At 52.8% G+C, this 16,625-nt stretch overlaps 7 protein-coding genes across 7 annotated transcripts; 2 read left to right on the top strand and 5 right to left on the bottom strand.

Moving 5' to 3' along the window:
* Positions 1-2,970: 2,970 nt before the first annotated feature.
* PG998_006322 (uncharacterized protein) lies at positions 2,971-3,670 on the top strand (the record flags this gene model as incomplete). The annotated part of the gene is made up of 2 exons (XM_066873140.1): positions 2,971-3,015; positions 3,329-3,670. 2 exons carry the CDS (start codon positions 2,971-2,973, stop codon positions 3,668-3,670), a joined length of 387 nt encoding a protein of 128 aa, XP_066733237.1.
* Positions 3,671-5,723: 2,053 nt separating this feature from the next.
* On the bottom strand, positions 5,724-6,377 carry PG998_006321 (tetratricopeptide; the record flags this gene model as incomplete). Its single annotated transcript, XM_066873139.1, has 1 exon — positions 5,724-6,377. The coding sequence occupies one exon, from the start codon at positions 6,375-6,377 to the stop codon at positions 5,724-5,726; it is 654 nt and encodes a 217-aa protein (XP_066733236.1).
* A 660-nt stretch (positions 6,378-7,037) lies between these two features.
* On the bottom strand, positions 7,038-7,634 carry PG998_006320 (uncharacterized protein; the record flags this gene model as incomplete). Its single annotated transcript, XM_066873138.1, has 1 exon — positions 7,038-7,634. The coding sequence occupies one exon, from the start codon at positions 7,632-7,634 to the stop codon at positions 7,038-7,040; it is 597 nt and encodes a 198-aa protein (XP_066733235.1).
* Positions 7,635-7,663: 29 nt separating this feature from the next.
* PG998_006319 (uncharacterized protein) lies at positions 7,664-8,515 on the bottom strand (the record flags this gene model as incomplete). The annotated part of the gene is made up of 1 exon (XM_066873137.1): positions 7,664-8,515. The coding sequence occupies one exon, from the start codon at positions 8,513-8,515 to the stop codon at positions 7,664-7,666; it is 852 nt and encodes a 283-aa protein (XP_066733234.1).
* Positions 8,516-9,085: 570 nt separating this feature from the next.
* Positions 9,086-9,680, bottom strand: PG998_006318 (uncharacterized protein; the record flags this gene model as incomplete). Its single annotated transcript, XM_066873136.1, has 2 exons — positions 9,086-9,472; positions 9,651-9,680. The coding sequence occupies 2 exons, from the start codon at positions 9,678-9,680 to the stop codon at positions 9,086-9,088; spliced, it is 417 nt and encodes a 138-aa protein (XP_066733233.1).
* A 1,115-nt stretch (positions 9,681-10,795) lies between these two features.
* Positions 10,796-12,596, top strand: PG998_006317 (uncharacterized protein; the record flags this gene model as incomplete). The annotated part of the gene is made up of 3 exons (XM_066873135.1): positions 10,796-11,548; positions 11,628-12,368; positions 12,591-12,596. The coding sequence occupies 3 exons, from the start codon at positions 10,796-10,798 to the stop codon at positions 12,594-12,596; spliced, it is 1,500 nt and encodes a 499-aa protein (XP_066733232.1).
* Positions 12,597-13,406: 810 nt separating this feature from the next.
* On the bottom strand, positions 13,407-14,509 carry PG998_006316 (uncharacterized protein; the record flags this gene model as incomplete). The annotated part of the gene is made up of 2 exons (XM_066873134.1): positions 13,407-13,612; positions 13,693-14,509. 2 exons carry the CDS (start codon positions 14,507-14,509, stop codon positions 13,407-13,409), a joined length of 1,023 nt encoding a protein of 340 aa, XP_066733231.1.
* Between the last annotated feature and the right edge of the window lie 2,116 nt (positions 14,510-16,625).

Here is a 16,625-nt window from a genome sequence, read left to right as displayed (position 1 = left end):
CTTATCATTGGTTGGCAGGCAGCATGTGCTGCTGCTATCTTACCAGACAACATGCTTACGTCTCATGATGGTGAGTTTGAGGGAGGGGTTGGGCTCGGAACGCGCTCAATGTGATTGACGGGAGAAGGGCTGGTTTGGTGGACACACATATCTACTGCTAACAATGTGTAAATAAATTTGTAAGACTTCCCAAACAACTATTCCCCTTGGCTTGCTCCTATGGCCAATGGACGAAAGCATCACCAAGCCATGCATCCGGTGTTGATCCTTCAGGGCGGGCCATCGAACCAACCACGACTAGAATAGAACAGAAACGTGGACTGAACCTTTTTTCGCACGTGGCGTCTTATATCGCGCACCACTAAGGACGCAGTGAGATTTTGATGCGGTGATCTGATACTGGCAGTCCTTCTTCGTATTATTGAATCCTATCCCATTTGCCATGTGTTTGGTGTGTCAACAAGGTAATATCAGACGGGCGATTGGTCAACACCATTACACATCCTCCTTATCACTCCACGACCAGTACGACAGCCGAGATGGGAAGATGGGATGCCGATGCAAGCGGTCTGCCAGTGGTCATCAGGTCAACGGCCGCATCGACTGAATAAGGTAACTTTGACGCCGATACACACGTCGCTTCCCCAGCACCTTGCCACGCGGCCAAATGGCCTGAGGGGCCTAGCTTGGTGATCCCGGTGGCCACGAGCTCCATGACTTGCATTACCTTGTCTGTCGTGTCTAAGCTCTCGAGTTCCCAGGTTTCCACGCGCGGAACCCGTTCTATGATGTGACGGAATGAAACCCCATCTGCGCGGTGATAGCCGAAGCGCTTGCAACCTCGCTACTCGATCAAGCCTCGTTCGAAGTTAGTAGCCAGCTGACCCGACGCTGAACCTAGAGACCGTTACATACGTTTGGGCAGCCAGGGAATAAAATAAAAAAAAAGTGCAAAAGGGCAAAAGGGACAAAAGGGGCAATCCTAGAATGCCCGATCAGGGCACCAAGGGTGGGAATCCCGTCAGACCACATGGCAAATGCCACGCTAAAGCAAACGAAGAGTGGATGTTCTGCGGTGCTAGCCCATGCATGGACGGAACAGTGCAGGCAAGGCCCCAGCTCGCCATGACCAGTGTTTCCGCTCTAGCTGCATGCAGGACTAGACGCCAGACTCGGACGCATTGGCAGACACGACAGTCAGGTTCTGGTCAGGTACTAGCAGAGCGTGGTGGCTAGGTGGCTTGACGAACGCAATCAAACACGAACGAACGCCTGCGAGAAAAGGAAGAAGAAGGGATCAAAAGGATGACGCCGTTTCAACCCAGTTTCTGGGCTTAGGTCGGCGTGTTTTTTGGCCAGCTAATACTTGTACAGTAAAGTATGCTGCTACTGCTGCTATTAATACCGAAAAAGCCAAGCTCGAGCTCACATAAGAATTTCCCATTCATCCACTCACCCACCCAGTCCGGACATGGCGAAGGGAAGGATGAGGGGAGAAGGAGGATCTCGAGCGGCATGTAGATTGCAAGCAGATCAGTCTGACACACTACACAGTGGTGTGATGTGGATTGGAGAGAGATGCGCATGGCAAAGGCATGAAGGCGGGGAGAGAGGAGACACAGTCGGACAGTAGTGGTCCAATGACAAATTTGCCTCCCCAGGGTCCTCTCAGGGGTTGCAACTTGCAAGGTCCCAAGCAGTCGTCTACATACTAGACTTCTACAGTGCATACTGTATGTGTATGTCGTCAAGACCGTTGTTGGTGGTGGTCAATCCTTTCCTTTTCTCCAGTGCGCAACCATCCCGCATCCATCCTACCAACGTTGCTCACACCTGCAGCTGCCGAGCTTGCATGGGCTGCAGTGATGTGATAGAGGAATACCCGGGATGCACAGTTCTAGAGGGGTAGACTGTCAGATTCAGCCTGCAGCATGGCTCACTCTGCTCCAGCATACGAAACCAAAAAAGAAAGAGGAAAAATAAATCTAGTAATCTCGGCGCATTGTAATCGAATGGATACGAGACAGAGATCGATCCGAAGCACCCATTGAAAATTCTCGCCGAGGGCAGGACCAGCAGGATTGCATCAAATTGCAGGCGCTTTGATGTTGGTGAAGTTCCTTGGTCCTCCGTTCAGCGGTCGAGAACCTGCACTGGCACCCAAAGCGCCCTAGGCTGCTGGGCATTACCGCCTGGACTTCCCTATCACTCCCTAATTCCCTAGCGGTTGTTCCCTACTGCACTCCCTACTGGCTCTCCAGCCAATCCCAATAAGGATCGTCGAACTCAGTCGCCCTGCTAGTCCTGCCCGTCCATCCCCCTTCTTCCCTTTTTCTCCCCCTTTGCAACCGACTTGGTCCAATCGTCACTCGTCTGGCTACTTTGGTTTTTATTCCTCCTCCTTATTGCTGCTGCTGCTCTCGACGTCGCAATTGCCGAGAAGTGTACAAATCGCTGTTGTTCGTACAGGGAACTAGGAACTTGGGAAAGCAACAACATCACGCCAAAGGGAAAACAATCGCATCCATTCCGCGAGCGAGAATATAATTGAAGGGCGCTGGCACAGACGACCCAAACCCACATCTGCCCGACGCTACCAGCGCTATAGCAGGGAATTTCTGGAAACGATCACGCTCCCGGACACACCCTGATCGCTCCAGTCACCAGTCTCTCTCTCTCTCCCTCTCGCCACCCACAGTCCCGTTTCCGTTTCCTGCCTTTGCCCGCCTACCGCACTCTGCGCCTCCCGTTCGGTTCGATTCCCAGCTATCACCAGGACCTCCAGTCATCAGTCAACAACATCGAAAAGGCAAGCGACACGAACCGGCGCTACTGCAACGTCAATTACTCGTGCCCGCTTTAAGACAACTCCAACCTTATTATTACCTTCGATTCCCACCTTTGTGACAGCATACCAGACCAGACCAGCAGCTGCTACTACGAAACGATACCCACAGCAGCCCATCCAAGATGCCTACCTCTCTCGAGTCCTCCCGCCCCATCATGGCGCCGTCGGTATGTTATGGATTCTGACTCGATAGCACTTGAATTAGCCGCCCCCATCCCATCCCATCCGGAACTGCCCAAGCACACCTTCACACTTCCCTCTACATACTCTAGTCTCCCCTCCAAGTCTTGATCAGGTCATATTTTGCCTCTTTCATCATATCCCTACCTTGCTGCTATCACTGCGCCATATAACCTGTCAAGCATACACACCCTTCCATCTACACCAACAGCTTAGCCGCCTGCCGAAAGAAAGAAGAAGAAAAAAGTTGGAAAACAGCGCCCAGCTAACATGAACGGTGTCCTTTCCCCCCGCAAACAGCTCAACTCGACGCCCCGAACCTCGGTTCGTTTCAGCCAATACAGCATGCAGGCCCCCTCGGTGGCCCCGACGATGCGCACGACGGACAGCGCCCAGGCCGAGATCCAGGAGATCGGCACGGGCCTCGACCGCATGGAGAACAAGGCCCTCTCGCAGCAGCGCGTCGAGCTCTCGGAGGAGAAGACGGCCAACATGTCCAAGCTGGCCCTGGGCGCCAAGCTCGAGCGCGCCCTCGACCGCCGCATGTCCAGCCAAGACGCCGTCATGCGGCCCCGCCGTCCCACCAAGTCCGCCGGCGTCATGAACGAGAAGTCGGCCGGAGAAGTTGAGACCCAGGCTTAGGAGAAGGAAGGGGAAAGAGAAAAAGAAGCGACATATATACTATTAAAGTGGGACTGCCGATACGAACATTTTTTTCTTGTGTATGAGGACGACGAGGGTCATGCTGGTTGCGAGAGCATGGCTGACGGTTTTGCCCCTGAAAGGACGGCATGATCTGAGAGATAGGAGAGCTTTGGGAGGAGGATGCTCTCTTTTCTTGTCTACAAAACACCACGCCTGTGTGTCGTGTGTGTGCATGGAGAGCTGCGCGATGCCAGGTAGAGAGGAAGCCTGCATCGATGTTTTGTTGTTCACTCAAGTTGGCTTTTTGCTTTTTTTTCTTAGTTCCACAACGGCGTTTGATACCTAGCATGACGTGGCATGGAGCGTGACAGTCGGAGACCCGACGAGAAGAGGGCAGAGGTGGAGGTGAAGGGATGAAACGAAAACGACGCTTGGCCGACCTGACGACGAGCCCGGCTGTTGATCCTCGCTGGATTGTGCTCCGCGATGCCACCACGGCTCTTGACACCATCCTCTAATTCCCGAGTTTACGGCTGGGGGTACGCCGAAAATGCCTAGGCTTGACGAGGTTCTACCAAGTCAACCCAGCGAGCATATCCATCCACTCATGCTGAATCCCGTATATACTGGGTCAGCTGCGTGGAGGAAGATGGGCAACCCACTATAATGGTCGGGATGATGGATTAACAGGTCTTGGTAGACGGAGGGACAGACGGACTAATGGGCCAGTCAAATGGACATAAGGGTGATTACGGCGGCTTCATCCCGCAGAGGAGAGCTTACTCGCAATTATCTCAATGTTCAGATTTTAGTGGCCGCCCCTTGCAAGTGAGTAGAACCCAGGCCTGTACTCTAAATACAATTTCGGCATTTGCATCTACATCGAACTCTGGGACTTCTACCACGGTTGCTCGTTTGTGCCATTGTGTGATTGTGACCAGAAACTCTGTTGTCTGTAAATAAATGTTACTTAAGCAATGCCGGGCTCCAATCCCTCCCGGAGACCATACTATTACCCCTTTTTGTAACTTGGAAGTTCACACGTAGATTAAACTGTATTATGGACTTGGGGTGAAGGTATTTGAAACGGGAGACCTTGCGTTCTTCGGTCTATAAATGTTGCAGTCGACTCGGGGAAACCAAAGGGGGTTCGTGAGCTGCGCCCTGTTAAGGTTACGGACCAACAAGAACGACGTTGCGGGTGGGCTGCTGGTTCCTTACGGAAAGGCAACAAAAAAGTCAATCCGTCCTCTACTGATACGCAAAGCATGTTTGTATTCAGATGGCTTTATCAGATCCCCTACTTTCGGTAGGGGGTCAGGTCACCCACCGCATACAAGAAGAAGAGTATGAGACTCCTACCTGCAAGCTAGTTGTCTGGCGCGTTGTATTTCCAAGGAGGACGCATACGAGCCATCCAGTCCTAGAACAGCTCACACTCTCATCGGCTTTTTGTTGCTGCCACATTGTTCTCATTGCTGGTGTCGTGTCAGGGGTCAACCATTCATACCAACTAGTCATACGATAATTAATGCCCTCTCGCATTGGTTATCTACTCGGATCTCTCCAGTTGCACAAGCCTCACCTCGGTATGTAGACAAGTGGGAGCTGAATCAGCAAATGGTGCTGTCATGTGTTTGCGTGATCAATAACTCAATTCAATGCAATTAGAGGCTGCAATACGATATCCAGGTGAATCCGGAACGCCGTAGGCTGCTTTCAGCAGCCCCATTTAACCCCTACCCTTCCCTATAATTCAACAGTCCCCGCCAAAGCCGAGATGGATGTTGCTTGGCTCTGGCTTTGGCTCCCTTTCCTTTCTCCTATGCCTCGGATGAAGGAAGAACTCGGGCAATCTTATCGAGGATTGCGCCGTACGTACGTATGTGTGTGGCCATGTACACCAATTCTCAGGCATTGGAGAGCAGCATTCTAGACCTTGATCCGCTTCTTTGACAGCCTCTCTCCAACCTCTGCGTTCCCCTTGTTTGTTACATCAACCTTCGCGTTATTGCCATTCGTCGTGATTGTCCCGTCTGTCTGTCTCTCTTCAAGCTTTCTCGCTGCCGATCCGCTCCTCCTCCTCCTTCTTGATCTTGTCGAGGCGGGCGGTGACCTCCTGCTGCAGGGCGAGCAGCTCGGCCTCCTCGCCCTCCATCTCGAGGCCGCGGCCGACCCACTCGTCGGCCTCGTCGAGGCGGCCCATCTCGAGCAGGCACTTGCCGCGGCGCCACCAGGCCTTGGCGTTGCCGGCGCGCTTGGCCTCGACCGAGGCCTCGGCGTCGACGGCGCCCTCGGCCCAGTTCTGGAGGGCCATGTGGGCCTGGGCGCGGTTGGCGTACAGGTTGGCGACCTCCTCGCGCACGAGGCCCTGCGGCTCCCACAGCGGGCGGCCCAGCGCCATCTGCACCCCCAGCGTGTACATCTTGACGGCGTCGCCGTGCCGGCCCTTGCGGTACAGGTCGTTGCCGCTGTCCTTGAGCTTCGTCAGGTTCGCGCTGCGCTTCGGGTTCACCGGGATCGGCGGCGGCGGGATCTGCGGGCTCGTCTCCAGCGTCAGCAGGCTCCGGTGCAGCTCGTTGAGCAGCCGCAGCTCCGCCTGCAGGGCCTTGGGGGCGCCCGAGCTCGTCGTCACGGCCTTGGTCTGCGGGTCGAGGTCGATCGGGAGCAGGTCGAAGTACTCCTCCGTCGATGCGGCGGCCATTGTGTCTGGTGGTTGGTTGTTTGTCTGCTGGTGGGAGAAGACTGGTGCGTGTTTGTTGGAATGCGCTACGCTGTCGTCGTTTTCCAGGCGGGTTCAAGAAGTGAGGGTGTTGGTAGTGGCGGCTCGAACTCCCTTAGTTGAGTTGTATGTAGAATTGCTGGCGACGGTTTCGTTTGTGCAATCGAGGATCGAACTACCAGCACGGGAAATACGAAACTGAGCGAACGTATGGATTAAGGGAGGAAAGAGGAACGGTCGCGGCGCAAACAGAATGCGAATTCAAGATGACCAAATACCAGCCCGATTGAATGGACGAGGATGAGGACACCTAATAATTCCATACCAGCATCGCCCCACACTGACACTTTTAGCGCCCGCGGCTGATAACAGATAACAAGGACATTCAACCATCACCGCGTCTACTAGCGATACTTTCTCGCAAAACGTCTCTCATCTACGATATAGTTATCCATACGGCGTGCATCTCTCATATGATTACGTAACTCATCCGATGTGGTGTAGTGGCTAACATTACACGCTCTCATCAAGATCCGTGTAGCCCGGGGTTCGATTCCCCGCATCGGAGTTCGCATCTTTTTGCCTTCTTGCGAGTTTCTATGCTTCGTCCACGGACTTTGTTGGTGGGCTCAATCGAGTTACTCATAACTCCTTGAATAACCCAATATTGCCCACCTGAAAGATCGAGCCATCTGGGCCCAACCACTTGCGCCACTCGTCCAGAATCTCCTGTCTAGGATTGTGGCTGAAGAATGATCTATCGAAGGTCCAGAATATCGCTTGCCGCACCTTCGAAACCTCGTCGCTGCGCTCTTCAAAATAGCCGTTCCACCAAACTCTCTTGGCGCCCGGTACTGCGTACGTCAGCGAGGCCCCTCTTGTACCTCTCTCCACCTCACGCATCCAAAACTGGGCCGACTGTAGGCGTGGCATGCTGCCGCGAACCACGGCCGCCACGAAATCTCGGGCCAGTGGTTCGTAGGTCGCGGGATCCGGGCGCCTGCGGAAGGTGTGCACAGGCTTGTGCCGTTTCATGGCGTTGGGGAGACGGAGTCTATTTGCGCTCTCCTCATCACTGCTATCGTCCTCGACAGTGGCTCTAGTCCAGTAAGGGCGGGGAGGGATCGGAATCCCAGCCATCGAAGTCTGCATCGTCTTCGTATGTGTCCGCTTCGTAGTCACCGTCTTCGCTGTCTTCGTCATCCTCGTCGACACTATCCCAGTCGTCACTGCCGCCATCTTCGCCGTGTTCATCATCCTCGTCGTCACTATCTCTGTTGCCTCTCTTCATCATCGACAGTTCCAGTATAGTACCACTTCCCGCTTGGGGCAACACCAGAAAGCTCATTTAAGCGTAGCTCTTCGAGCGAGGGCCATGTCGCGGTGTCAACATCTGCGCTTCTACTGGGGAGACGGCGGTCGCAAAACAGATCCTGCGATATCACAAAATTGCTTAGAGTAAGCCGCCGCAACGGCGAACCCTCGGTTTGCCCGAGCCGACGGAGAACGTCACACAACAGATCGACCCCATCCTCGTCCTCCAAGTTCTGATCGATAAAGTCCTGATTCTTAGGATCATTCCGATTGTGGCAGTTAATATCGAGCTCCTCAAGCTGCGGCAACGTGCGCAAGCCCAACACACCCTTTGCGAACTCGACCCTGTCTTGACGCCGTCGCCGGTGCCATTTGGGCCGATCGTCGATCCAGTCGATCCTGATATCTTGCAGTGTAGAGAGATTTTGGGCCAAGGCCAACCCATATAAAGCCAGGCCAGGATGGATAGCCACCTGGAGTGATTGAACGAAGGGGATGAACTCGATAGAGGACAGGGCTGAGGCTGAAGGATTGCCATTTAAACGAGAAACGTCCTGGCTGAAGCCCTCGTCACATCTGACTTCGAAATAGAAGCCATACGAGTTGCTGCGCGGGTCTTGCTTCCAGCTGCCAAGCTCTTGGAGCAACCACGTCGCATCCGCCTGGAAAGCCTGCTGCTTGATCCGTGTCTTCGTGTCGGAAAGCCCCAGTACAGGCCGGCGAACATCAACGATGAGCCGCTGCAAAGCCGCTGTTGGTTCCAGATGAGTAACAGGTATTGCATTATGTGAGGCGTAGGATGACATATTATAGCAGTATCTTTCATAGAACAAAGGTATTATACCTCTTGGCGGGGGCCAAACTGGTCGAGGTAGAGCAACCACAACGTACCCCCTGAACATCAAGCAGGTCAACAACTAGCAACGACAGTGCCGCTTACGTCAGCCCCCTTTGCCTCACGCGAGCCAAGAAATCAAAGAAAAGTTCCTCCGTGGATTAACTACTGGCATCTAAATATAGTCTATTATCTAATCCGGAGATTTTAACAATGTGGGACTGTGGCTGGTTGTCTTGGTATAGCTTGGCGTTGTGTAAATCCTAGCGCTTATCAAGAACCAACCCAATCACTCTTAACCCCTGGGGGTTGTCCTTCCGGGACGAGTATAACACTGGTTCCACCAGGTGTAAATGATAACTGCTTTCAACGTTCATGACACTTGCAGACTATCTTCCCATCTGATTTCGTCAGATTCAGTAACTCCATTGCTTCCACATCTTCAACGTTTCGTCTCCATCTCCCAAACCATCCTTGCAAATCTTTCACAATGTATCCGACTAAAACCACCACCCTTCTCACTGCAATCTACCTCTGCGCATCAGTCGCGTCGGGATTCAACATCATGGTCTCCAAGTCGTTGACGACGATGGGCCCCGTCAACAAGCCCATCAGCCAGCGGTGCACGGGCGAACGGCTGAACACATGGACGACGGGCCCCAGCGGCGACTGCCACATCATCGAGAACTACGGCTGCATGCAGATCAGCAGCACCGGCCCCGTGGACGACGGCTACATGGTCGTCTGGTTCGACGACCTCAACTGCGACCCGGAGAAGATGGTCGGCAGCGGGGACGAGGGCGACGTGGAGGGCGGGAAGGCGCACAAGGTCAGCAACGCAAAGGCGTTCCAGGTTTGGGACATGATGGCCCTTGAAGGTAAGCTTGGCCCATGAAGCGAAAGCAACTTGAAGTTTACTGACTTCTATCTAGGTACCATTAAATGTTCTGCGTAGTGATTCTTGAAGTTGATGGGTTTCTTATGGAGTTCCTAGCAAGGAGATGCTGGCCCTATTGCGTTCTTGTTTAAGCGACGTAGAGGGCATCATGTATTATTCATATTTATATATTATATCCATTTTGTTCCGTCAGTTCAACAATAATTACTAGTAATGACAGTATTTTCAAAGTGAACATTGCTCCTTCCCTGTCGATGTCCTCTCCAGGCTTCACACATGCTTCTCCTAGTATAGTAGTCCATATCAAGATCAGGTGCTTCTTCTCTCTATCGATATTGCTCGCCTCTTTTTCCGTCTAGAGTATGCGAGACAGAACATGTTGGCCACTCATGCCACTAACTCGATCATGGCGCTTAACAGCCAAGATATAGCCAAGATCAAGAATTGTACAGGGGTGTGATGTGATATAAGCGCATCCTTGGTGGGTGGAACCTTTCTTTCTAGAATATACCGAACTGGTAAAATGATTGTGAGCATGACTCAATTAGTTGCCGTTCCACCCTCGAGTTCCTCCGGAGGATCTGACAGCATCACAATCCTTCTACGGCATTGTTATATCCTCTGAAAAGCTCAACGACTAGATGCGCAAGGTAATCATTGAACACATCCATAGCGGCTCGGCAGCGCTTCGAGTGTTGTTCCTCCGCGGCGGAACTTTCCCCTAAACCCCAACTTCTGCAATGCACTCGGCAAGGCGGCCACTGGGAACGACCAATCCGATTATGGCATCACACTATATAGCTGGATCGCTTCGGCTCCTTCGCCAGACTCTTGCTGGGGTACGGGGCGGTTATAGACACAGCCACATCGCCCCCATTGGCACCAACGGCACATAGGCGTGGCAGCCATGCCGGAGCCTTGGCAGCTGACTGAGGGCATGCAGCTCAACTGTTTTCTAGGCGAACACCTAGTTTAGACGCCGAGTTAGGGGCTATGATGCTTACCGGGCCCAATGCGGCGTCGGTGCCGCACGAGGGCTCGGAGAAATCAAACTCACGAGAGCGCCTTGTGGTGCCTATTTTTAGACCGAGAATGTCAGCCCAATTTCCCTTGAAAATAATACAACATTGGCGCCAAAGGATTCCTGTCTTCCAATAATGCGCTACACCTCCCACAATGTGATATAATCTGTATGTATATGTATATATCTCTCGTACTAGATGGAATTCACAATATCAACTCGCGGTATGCACCTATTCGGCCTGCACAGCGGAAGTAGGCTAGAGACTATCTAGCACCCTTGCCCTTCTCGTTGGATCTGTCTGACAGAGACAGCTACTGGCGCTGTTCACAATGCATATCTCCCAGTCTCTCAAGGCTGTTTTCTTCATCGTCAACCACATCGCCGCAACCCACATTCCCCGAGAGGCTTTCCCAGCCCGTCTCTACGGGAAACGAGAGCCCGCTGATAACTCAGAAGATGTGGCTGGTGTGTCTTTTGACACGTTGCTGTCACATGGAGATGCACTAGTTGCACGAAAGGCTTCGCCTTCGTCAAGCAACAACATTTGGGCATACAGGGAATCATGCGGCTGCAAGGAGGACTGCCCGAAAACCGAGATCAAAGACCCCAACGACTGCAAGAAATGCGCCAAGTGCCCCAACGGGGAAAAAGCCAACCCGGAACAGACCAAGTGCATCAAGGACGACAAGAAGGATTGCGCCAAATGCCCGGCCGGCAAAATCACGGATCCCAAGAACTGCAAGCTCTGCATCGACGATAAGAAAGACGACAAAGATTGCGCCAAGTGCCCGGCTGGCAAGGTCAAAGACCCCAAGGATTGCAAGAAGTGCGTCGACGAAAAGAAGGAGGAGAAATGCCCGCGGTGCCCAGCAAAGAAGATCAGGGACCGCAAGGACTGCACCAAGTGCATCCCTGCCGATAAGCAAAAGCTCCTCGAGAGTATGAGGAAAACCATGAGCAAGAAGGTCCGCGAGATCAAGAAAAGCCACAAGACCAAGAATATGAAGGAAATGAAGGAGTCGAAGAGGCGCTTCTTCAGAGACCACGAGGATGAACGCAAACGGAAGAGGTCAAGACGCGCTGTAAGCCATCCCCAGCCTAACCCACAGATCTCGAAGCGTTAGACCCCTTTTCGAACCTAACATGCTAACCAACATCCAGGGCAAATGCCTTCCTCTCCTTCAGCTCTCCATGGGCGGTAAGGTTGCCGAGGAGATGGACGGCCTCTTTGATGAGGCTTTTACCGAGTCTATGGAGCTGATGGATTACTGGCCTTCCGACCTCAACGTGGCCGAGGTAGACAAGTGGGAATCGGACAAGGACGATGCCAAGTTCGACGCCGAAGATTACATCAATAAGTACGTCAAGGCCGGAGAGGGAAAGCCCGACGCCCCCTCCAGCAAGAAACGATCCGTAGACGTAGACGAAGAAGTGGAAGACGGGGTCAGCAGCGACAATGGAAATGCCGAGGGCCAGATGTGCAACGGCAACAGCCAAAACACCACGCTGGCCGACAGAGCCGCCCAGCTCCACGCCGCAGCGGCCGCCCGAAGACAAAACAACGTGCCGGAGAAATTCAGGCGCCGTGCCCACACACCCTCTTCTACCACGATAGTCCCCGCCACCACGACGGACCTCGTCGTCCGGGAGCGCAACACGGCGCTGCTGGAAACGCGCATCATCCCGGCCCTCATCGCCATCTTCCAGGCCATTGTCCAGCTGGTGGTGCGTATGGCGCCCATCATTGCCCGCGTGGCGCGCCTGGGCGCCCAGCTGGTCAAGAACGGCATCCGACTGACCAAGGGCCGGAACGGCAAGCCGCGCATCAAGCAGCGGGAGGGGGCTAAGAAGATCTCCCGGGATAAGAATTGGCATAGGTGTCTGAGGGGGATTGGACCCCGAGTAAGTTGTAAGATTGCTCGGAGTTTTGTTGGTTCACACGGAGAGGGGATTTGGGTTGTGCTTCGCTTCCAGACTTGGCTTGTGGTTGACTTCGTTCACTTTCCTTGTAATATCATGGATCTTTATCCTAGATAATCACACCATATATTTTGTGAACTATTTATTCAACAGACCATTGGAAATTTCCGGCTGTGCATATTTAAGCTGCAACTTTCTCTATAGGCGTAGAAGTCTGCCATGCGACCCAAACTGGATATCGGAGCCGGCAATGCCCGACCCTTTCTTCACAAAGATGATTTCTCTACTACTTATATCTGATCCAGGTAACTTCCCTATTCGATCATTAGAAAGCAACTAGCAATACTCCACCGCTTCGCGGTTACCAGCCTTCCAGCACCCACCTCCCTCCAGCTGCTATCCCACTACGGATAATAAGCGGGACGTCATATGAACGTTCTTTTATACAACTTCTCTATTATAACTATAGATACCACTACGAAGCGGCTAACGCAAGTCTGAGTTTGGGGTCACCTCACCTCTCGGATACGATATCCTACACAACCCCGAGAAAGCAAGGCAAAGACTATTTAGTGGTAAAGTTGACTTCTCCGACGACAGAAACTTCCTTGGGCAGACGCCTCTTCACTTAGCATCCGCTGAGCAAGAAGCCCCGGTGCTGCCGTTGCTGGAAGCTTTAACTAGAAAAAGGAAGGTAGTAAATAAAGTAAAAAAAGAGAGAAAAGGGGAAAAGTAAAAACTAAAGAGAATGTCTTAGGTCCCACGCACCGATTTTTTTAAACTAGTCACCCTAAATAGGTAAATATCTAACCACAAAGTGAAAGAGTCGAGCTTTGACAAAAGAAAACGATAACATAGTATAAAGGTCGTAGCACCCCTGTGGGGTTCCTTTGTAACGGATGTGTTAATCCTTCTCCCATACACCATTCCTTCGTGTTACCCTGACACCTCCATGTCCTTGGGGCACTCTGTCTCGAAAGAGGCAGCTTGGCGAGCTCGTTTGATTAGAATCCAGTGAGACTACTGTTTCTCAGCGCCGCGCTTCATGATTGTCCTGTTGCGCGCCATCTGCAGCATCGACTCAAAGAAGCCATCGGACTGCGCCGAGCGCTTGGCAAACGCCTCATTCTGATTCAATAGGGCCGTGTGGGCCGAGGGGAGTTGGTGGAAAGGCACCTGGGCGTGGAGGTGGTGCACGGCGTGGTAGCCGTCGTTATGAGGGTTCACTGTCGACAAGGTGGCACCGAGGCCCTCTGGTTAGTATACAAATTCCCCGAATACCGGAATCTAGCATTGAAATACTTACTGAGCCATTTGTGGACGAAACCGAGGTTGGAGCGTGAATGCCCAAATTTCCTCGTGAGATCTAAGCCTATGTGCTCGGCCGCCTCGGCCCAATAGCGTAGCACGGGTAGGATAATAAAGAAAGGGACTGCGTAGTATAACGATAACAGGCGGGCTGTGGGAGCATGGACAACAGCGGCGGCCAGCACCACGAGCCAAAAGATGGCCTTGTTGGGGTACCCTGCGCGTATGGCCCAGTAGTCGGCAAAGGTGGTGGTCAGGTACTCCCAATGAATATAACCGGACAGGGGAAGAAAGAGTAGGTAGTAGATGGGCGCATCAGGGGCATGGTCCAGGCCAAGGGCGACGATGCGGATGAGGTCCGGGTCCCGCGTAGCATCACCGAGGCGCTGGTGGTGAGTGAGATGGCTCTGGCGGTAGTCCTCCAGCACCCGGAATATGGGGAAGGAATAGAGCCACTGCAGGGCGTAGTGCGTCGCCGGCGTTTCAAAGAGATTGTAGTGTGACGCCTCGTGGACCAGGCACTCGAAGCCACGCATACGCGAGGCAATGAGTACGCAGGCTGCCGTGTAGGCCGCCCAGCCCAGAGCAGGAGTCTCTAACGAGGTGACAGCCCAGGCTCTCTCGCTGACAGCGACGCAAGTTCCGATGACGGCGTAGTTGGCCAATATGGCGAGAAGAGCTTTGCCATCATCACGGGCACGGAATCCGTTGGCCACTTTCATGGCATGGCTGTGGGCTTCGGCTTCCAGTTCATCGGGCTGGAAGTGGTCAGCCAACGTGGTCGTCTCCACGGTAGCTGAGAGGGTCTGAGACATGATTCTGACGTATAAACTGAAGGGAAACTATTACACGAAGGCCACAATGAACTACTGAAGGTCACAGATCAGACAGGATTCATTTTTGTCGAACAAATATGCTTGAGGACGTGGGATATCCAGCTCCTATTTATCTGCATCATAAGTGGGGGTAAAGGCCATGCTCATTCATGAGATACTTCCAAAGTCATGGACTTTAGATGGTTCACTAACACTGCTGTCGCCAATATGCTCGTGACGTTTCAGTGCGCGGCATATATTGTGTGGGGTGGAAAATACATCTCCCAGTCGCCAGGAAGGCTTACATGGCGAAGAAACTCCTCGACAGCGCCATGTCTTCTATTCGCTTCCAGGCTATCAACTTAGAAGGCTTAGCGACCCTGGCCATCTGTTTCGATATTTGGTTCATCACCATGTCTCTGCAACGGGATCGGGATCTTTACTCGGCGGATCCAGCGGTAACATCAATAATCTAATCACTTACCAATTCTGTATATACGAGGAATCTGTCATGCCATTCAAAGTTTGTAACATGTAACATACGTCAACGATTCTGCATCACCCCATCTACCCCCATCGGAAGGCACCGCGATGTGCGAGGACGAGGATCGAGGCCGGCTAGAAGAGGCATACGATAATAGCAATTGAGTGATTGCTGCATATAAGAGCCGAGGGACTATAGTACCTTGGGGAAGGCTTTCCGGGCTTTTGATTCGATACTCACGTCCAGTCTAGTCACTGCAGGAAGTATCCAGTAATTTGGTATCCGTAGCCCGGAACTACTAAAGAAGCATCCCCCTTAATACCCCGGACCCTGCAACACTGCAGGGTCATAAAGCTTAGTTTAGTCCACGGGTGGTAAGATGTTGATCTGTATGTTTGTCAGGGTAGTTCGGCGTGCGGAGAGCACCGGGTACCTTATTATGGATATTCCGGGTCAGTACCGCTTCCAGATCTGCCCAGTTATACTGTTGATCTGGCGCTGCCCTAAGTTGTGTGACTCCAGAGTGTTGTAGTCTATCCGCAGGTTTCTGCAGCAGGGGTCTCTTATATGCGGGGGCGCCGGAGCGGAGTATATGGCTAACCCGTTCTTCATTCTAGTATGTATGTCGCGCGCCGCGGGATACGATGCGGGCCGCGGGATACGACGCGGGCCGCTCCGCATGCTACTGCAATACCAGGGGGACATAGTAGCTGCCAAATGGGGGACCGGTGAGCATCCATCGACAACAGCCAGACAAAGCAGGGCTCGGGGAAATAGAATACAAGGTTTATGGCCCGCCTCGCCTGGCCTTTGCCTGAGTCAGTCTTCGACAGATCTGGATGGGGGTCCAGCGGCATGGATATAAGTGGAGTGCAGATGTTAGTCGGGCTTAGGCCCTAGTCTGGCTATAGCCACGCATGGGGTAGGTAGTTGAGTTGTGCGAACGAGTTTCGTCTCCTTGGTTGACACTGTGTTGTGACTCGTGCACGTGCTCATGATGAATGGGCGGCATCTTTCGCTTCGACTATACCCCCATTTCCTACCAACTCTCCATGACTCGTTCGTGCAATACTATTCTGTGACCATTGGAGACTCAACGAGCGCGAGGACTTGGGGGGGGTGAGGTGTCAGCGACGGTGCGGTGCGTCCGGCGTCTGCGTCGGCCTCGGCCTCGTCATCTCGCGCGTGTCTTCACTGACGTACACGTGTCTCTCTTCCTTGCGACTTGCGCCGCTTGCATGATGCCGTATTTTCATCCCCATGCTCTTGTAGAGTGATTCAACGACTTCATAACTTGTTTGTCCTCTCGTAGGTCGGCTATAAGGTTCGGCATGCTTGTTGATCGCTGCACTCGTGGCTCTGGTGTTGGAAATTGCGTATCCGTCGTTTTCAAGGTTGCAATCTCCACGACGAGGGTGAACAACCATCCAGAAACGAATTCAATTGTATTCTTGTATATTCTGTCGACTAAAGCAGCATAGTTAGGGTAAACTTAATGAGAGACTAACAGATGATGATCGCCGGTTGTTGTGAACTCACATAAGGGAGTAGTTGTCTCTTCAAAGTACTACTGCAGAGTGGCCAGTGGTCCTGATTATCCAAGAAACGAAGCACCAAACTGTTATTCTGGTG

The sequence above is a fragment of the Apiospora kogelbergensis genome (assembly GCF_038363985.1).
Source record: "Apiospora kogelbergensis strain CBS 113332 chromosome Unknown utg000003l_segment0_segment0, whole genome shotgun sequence".
Classification (NCBI taxonomy): domain Eukaryota; kingdom Fungi; phylum Ascomycota; class Sordariomycetes; order Amphisphaeriales; family Apiosporaceae; genus Apiospora; species Apiospora kogelbergensis.
Note: the sequence above shows the minus strand (reverse complement) of the source record. Positions and strands in the feature narration are given on the sequence as shown.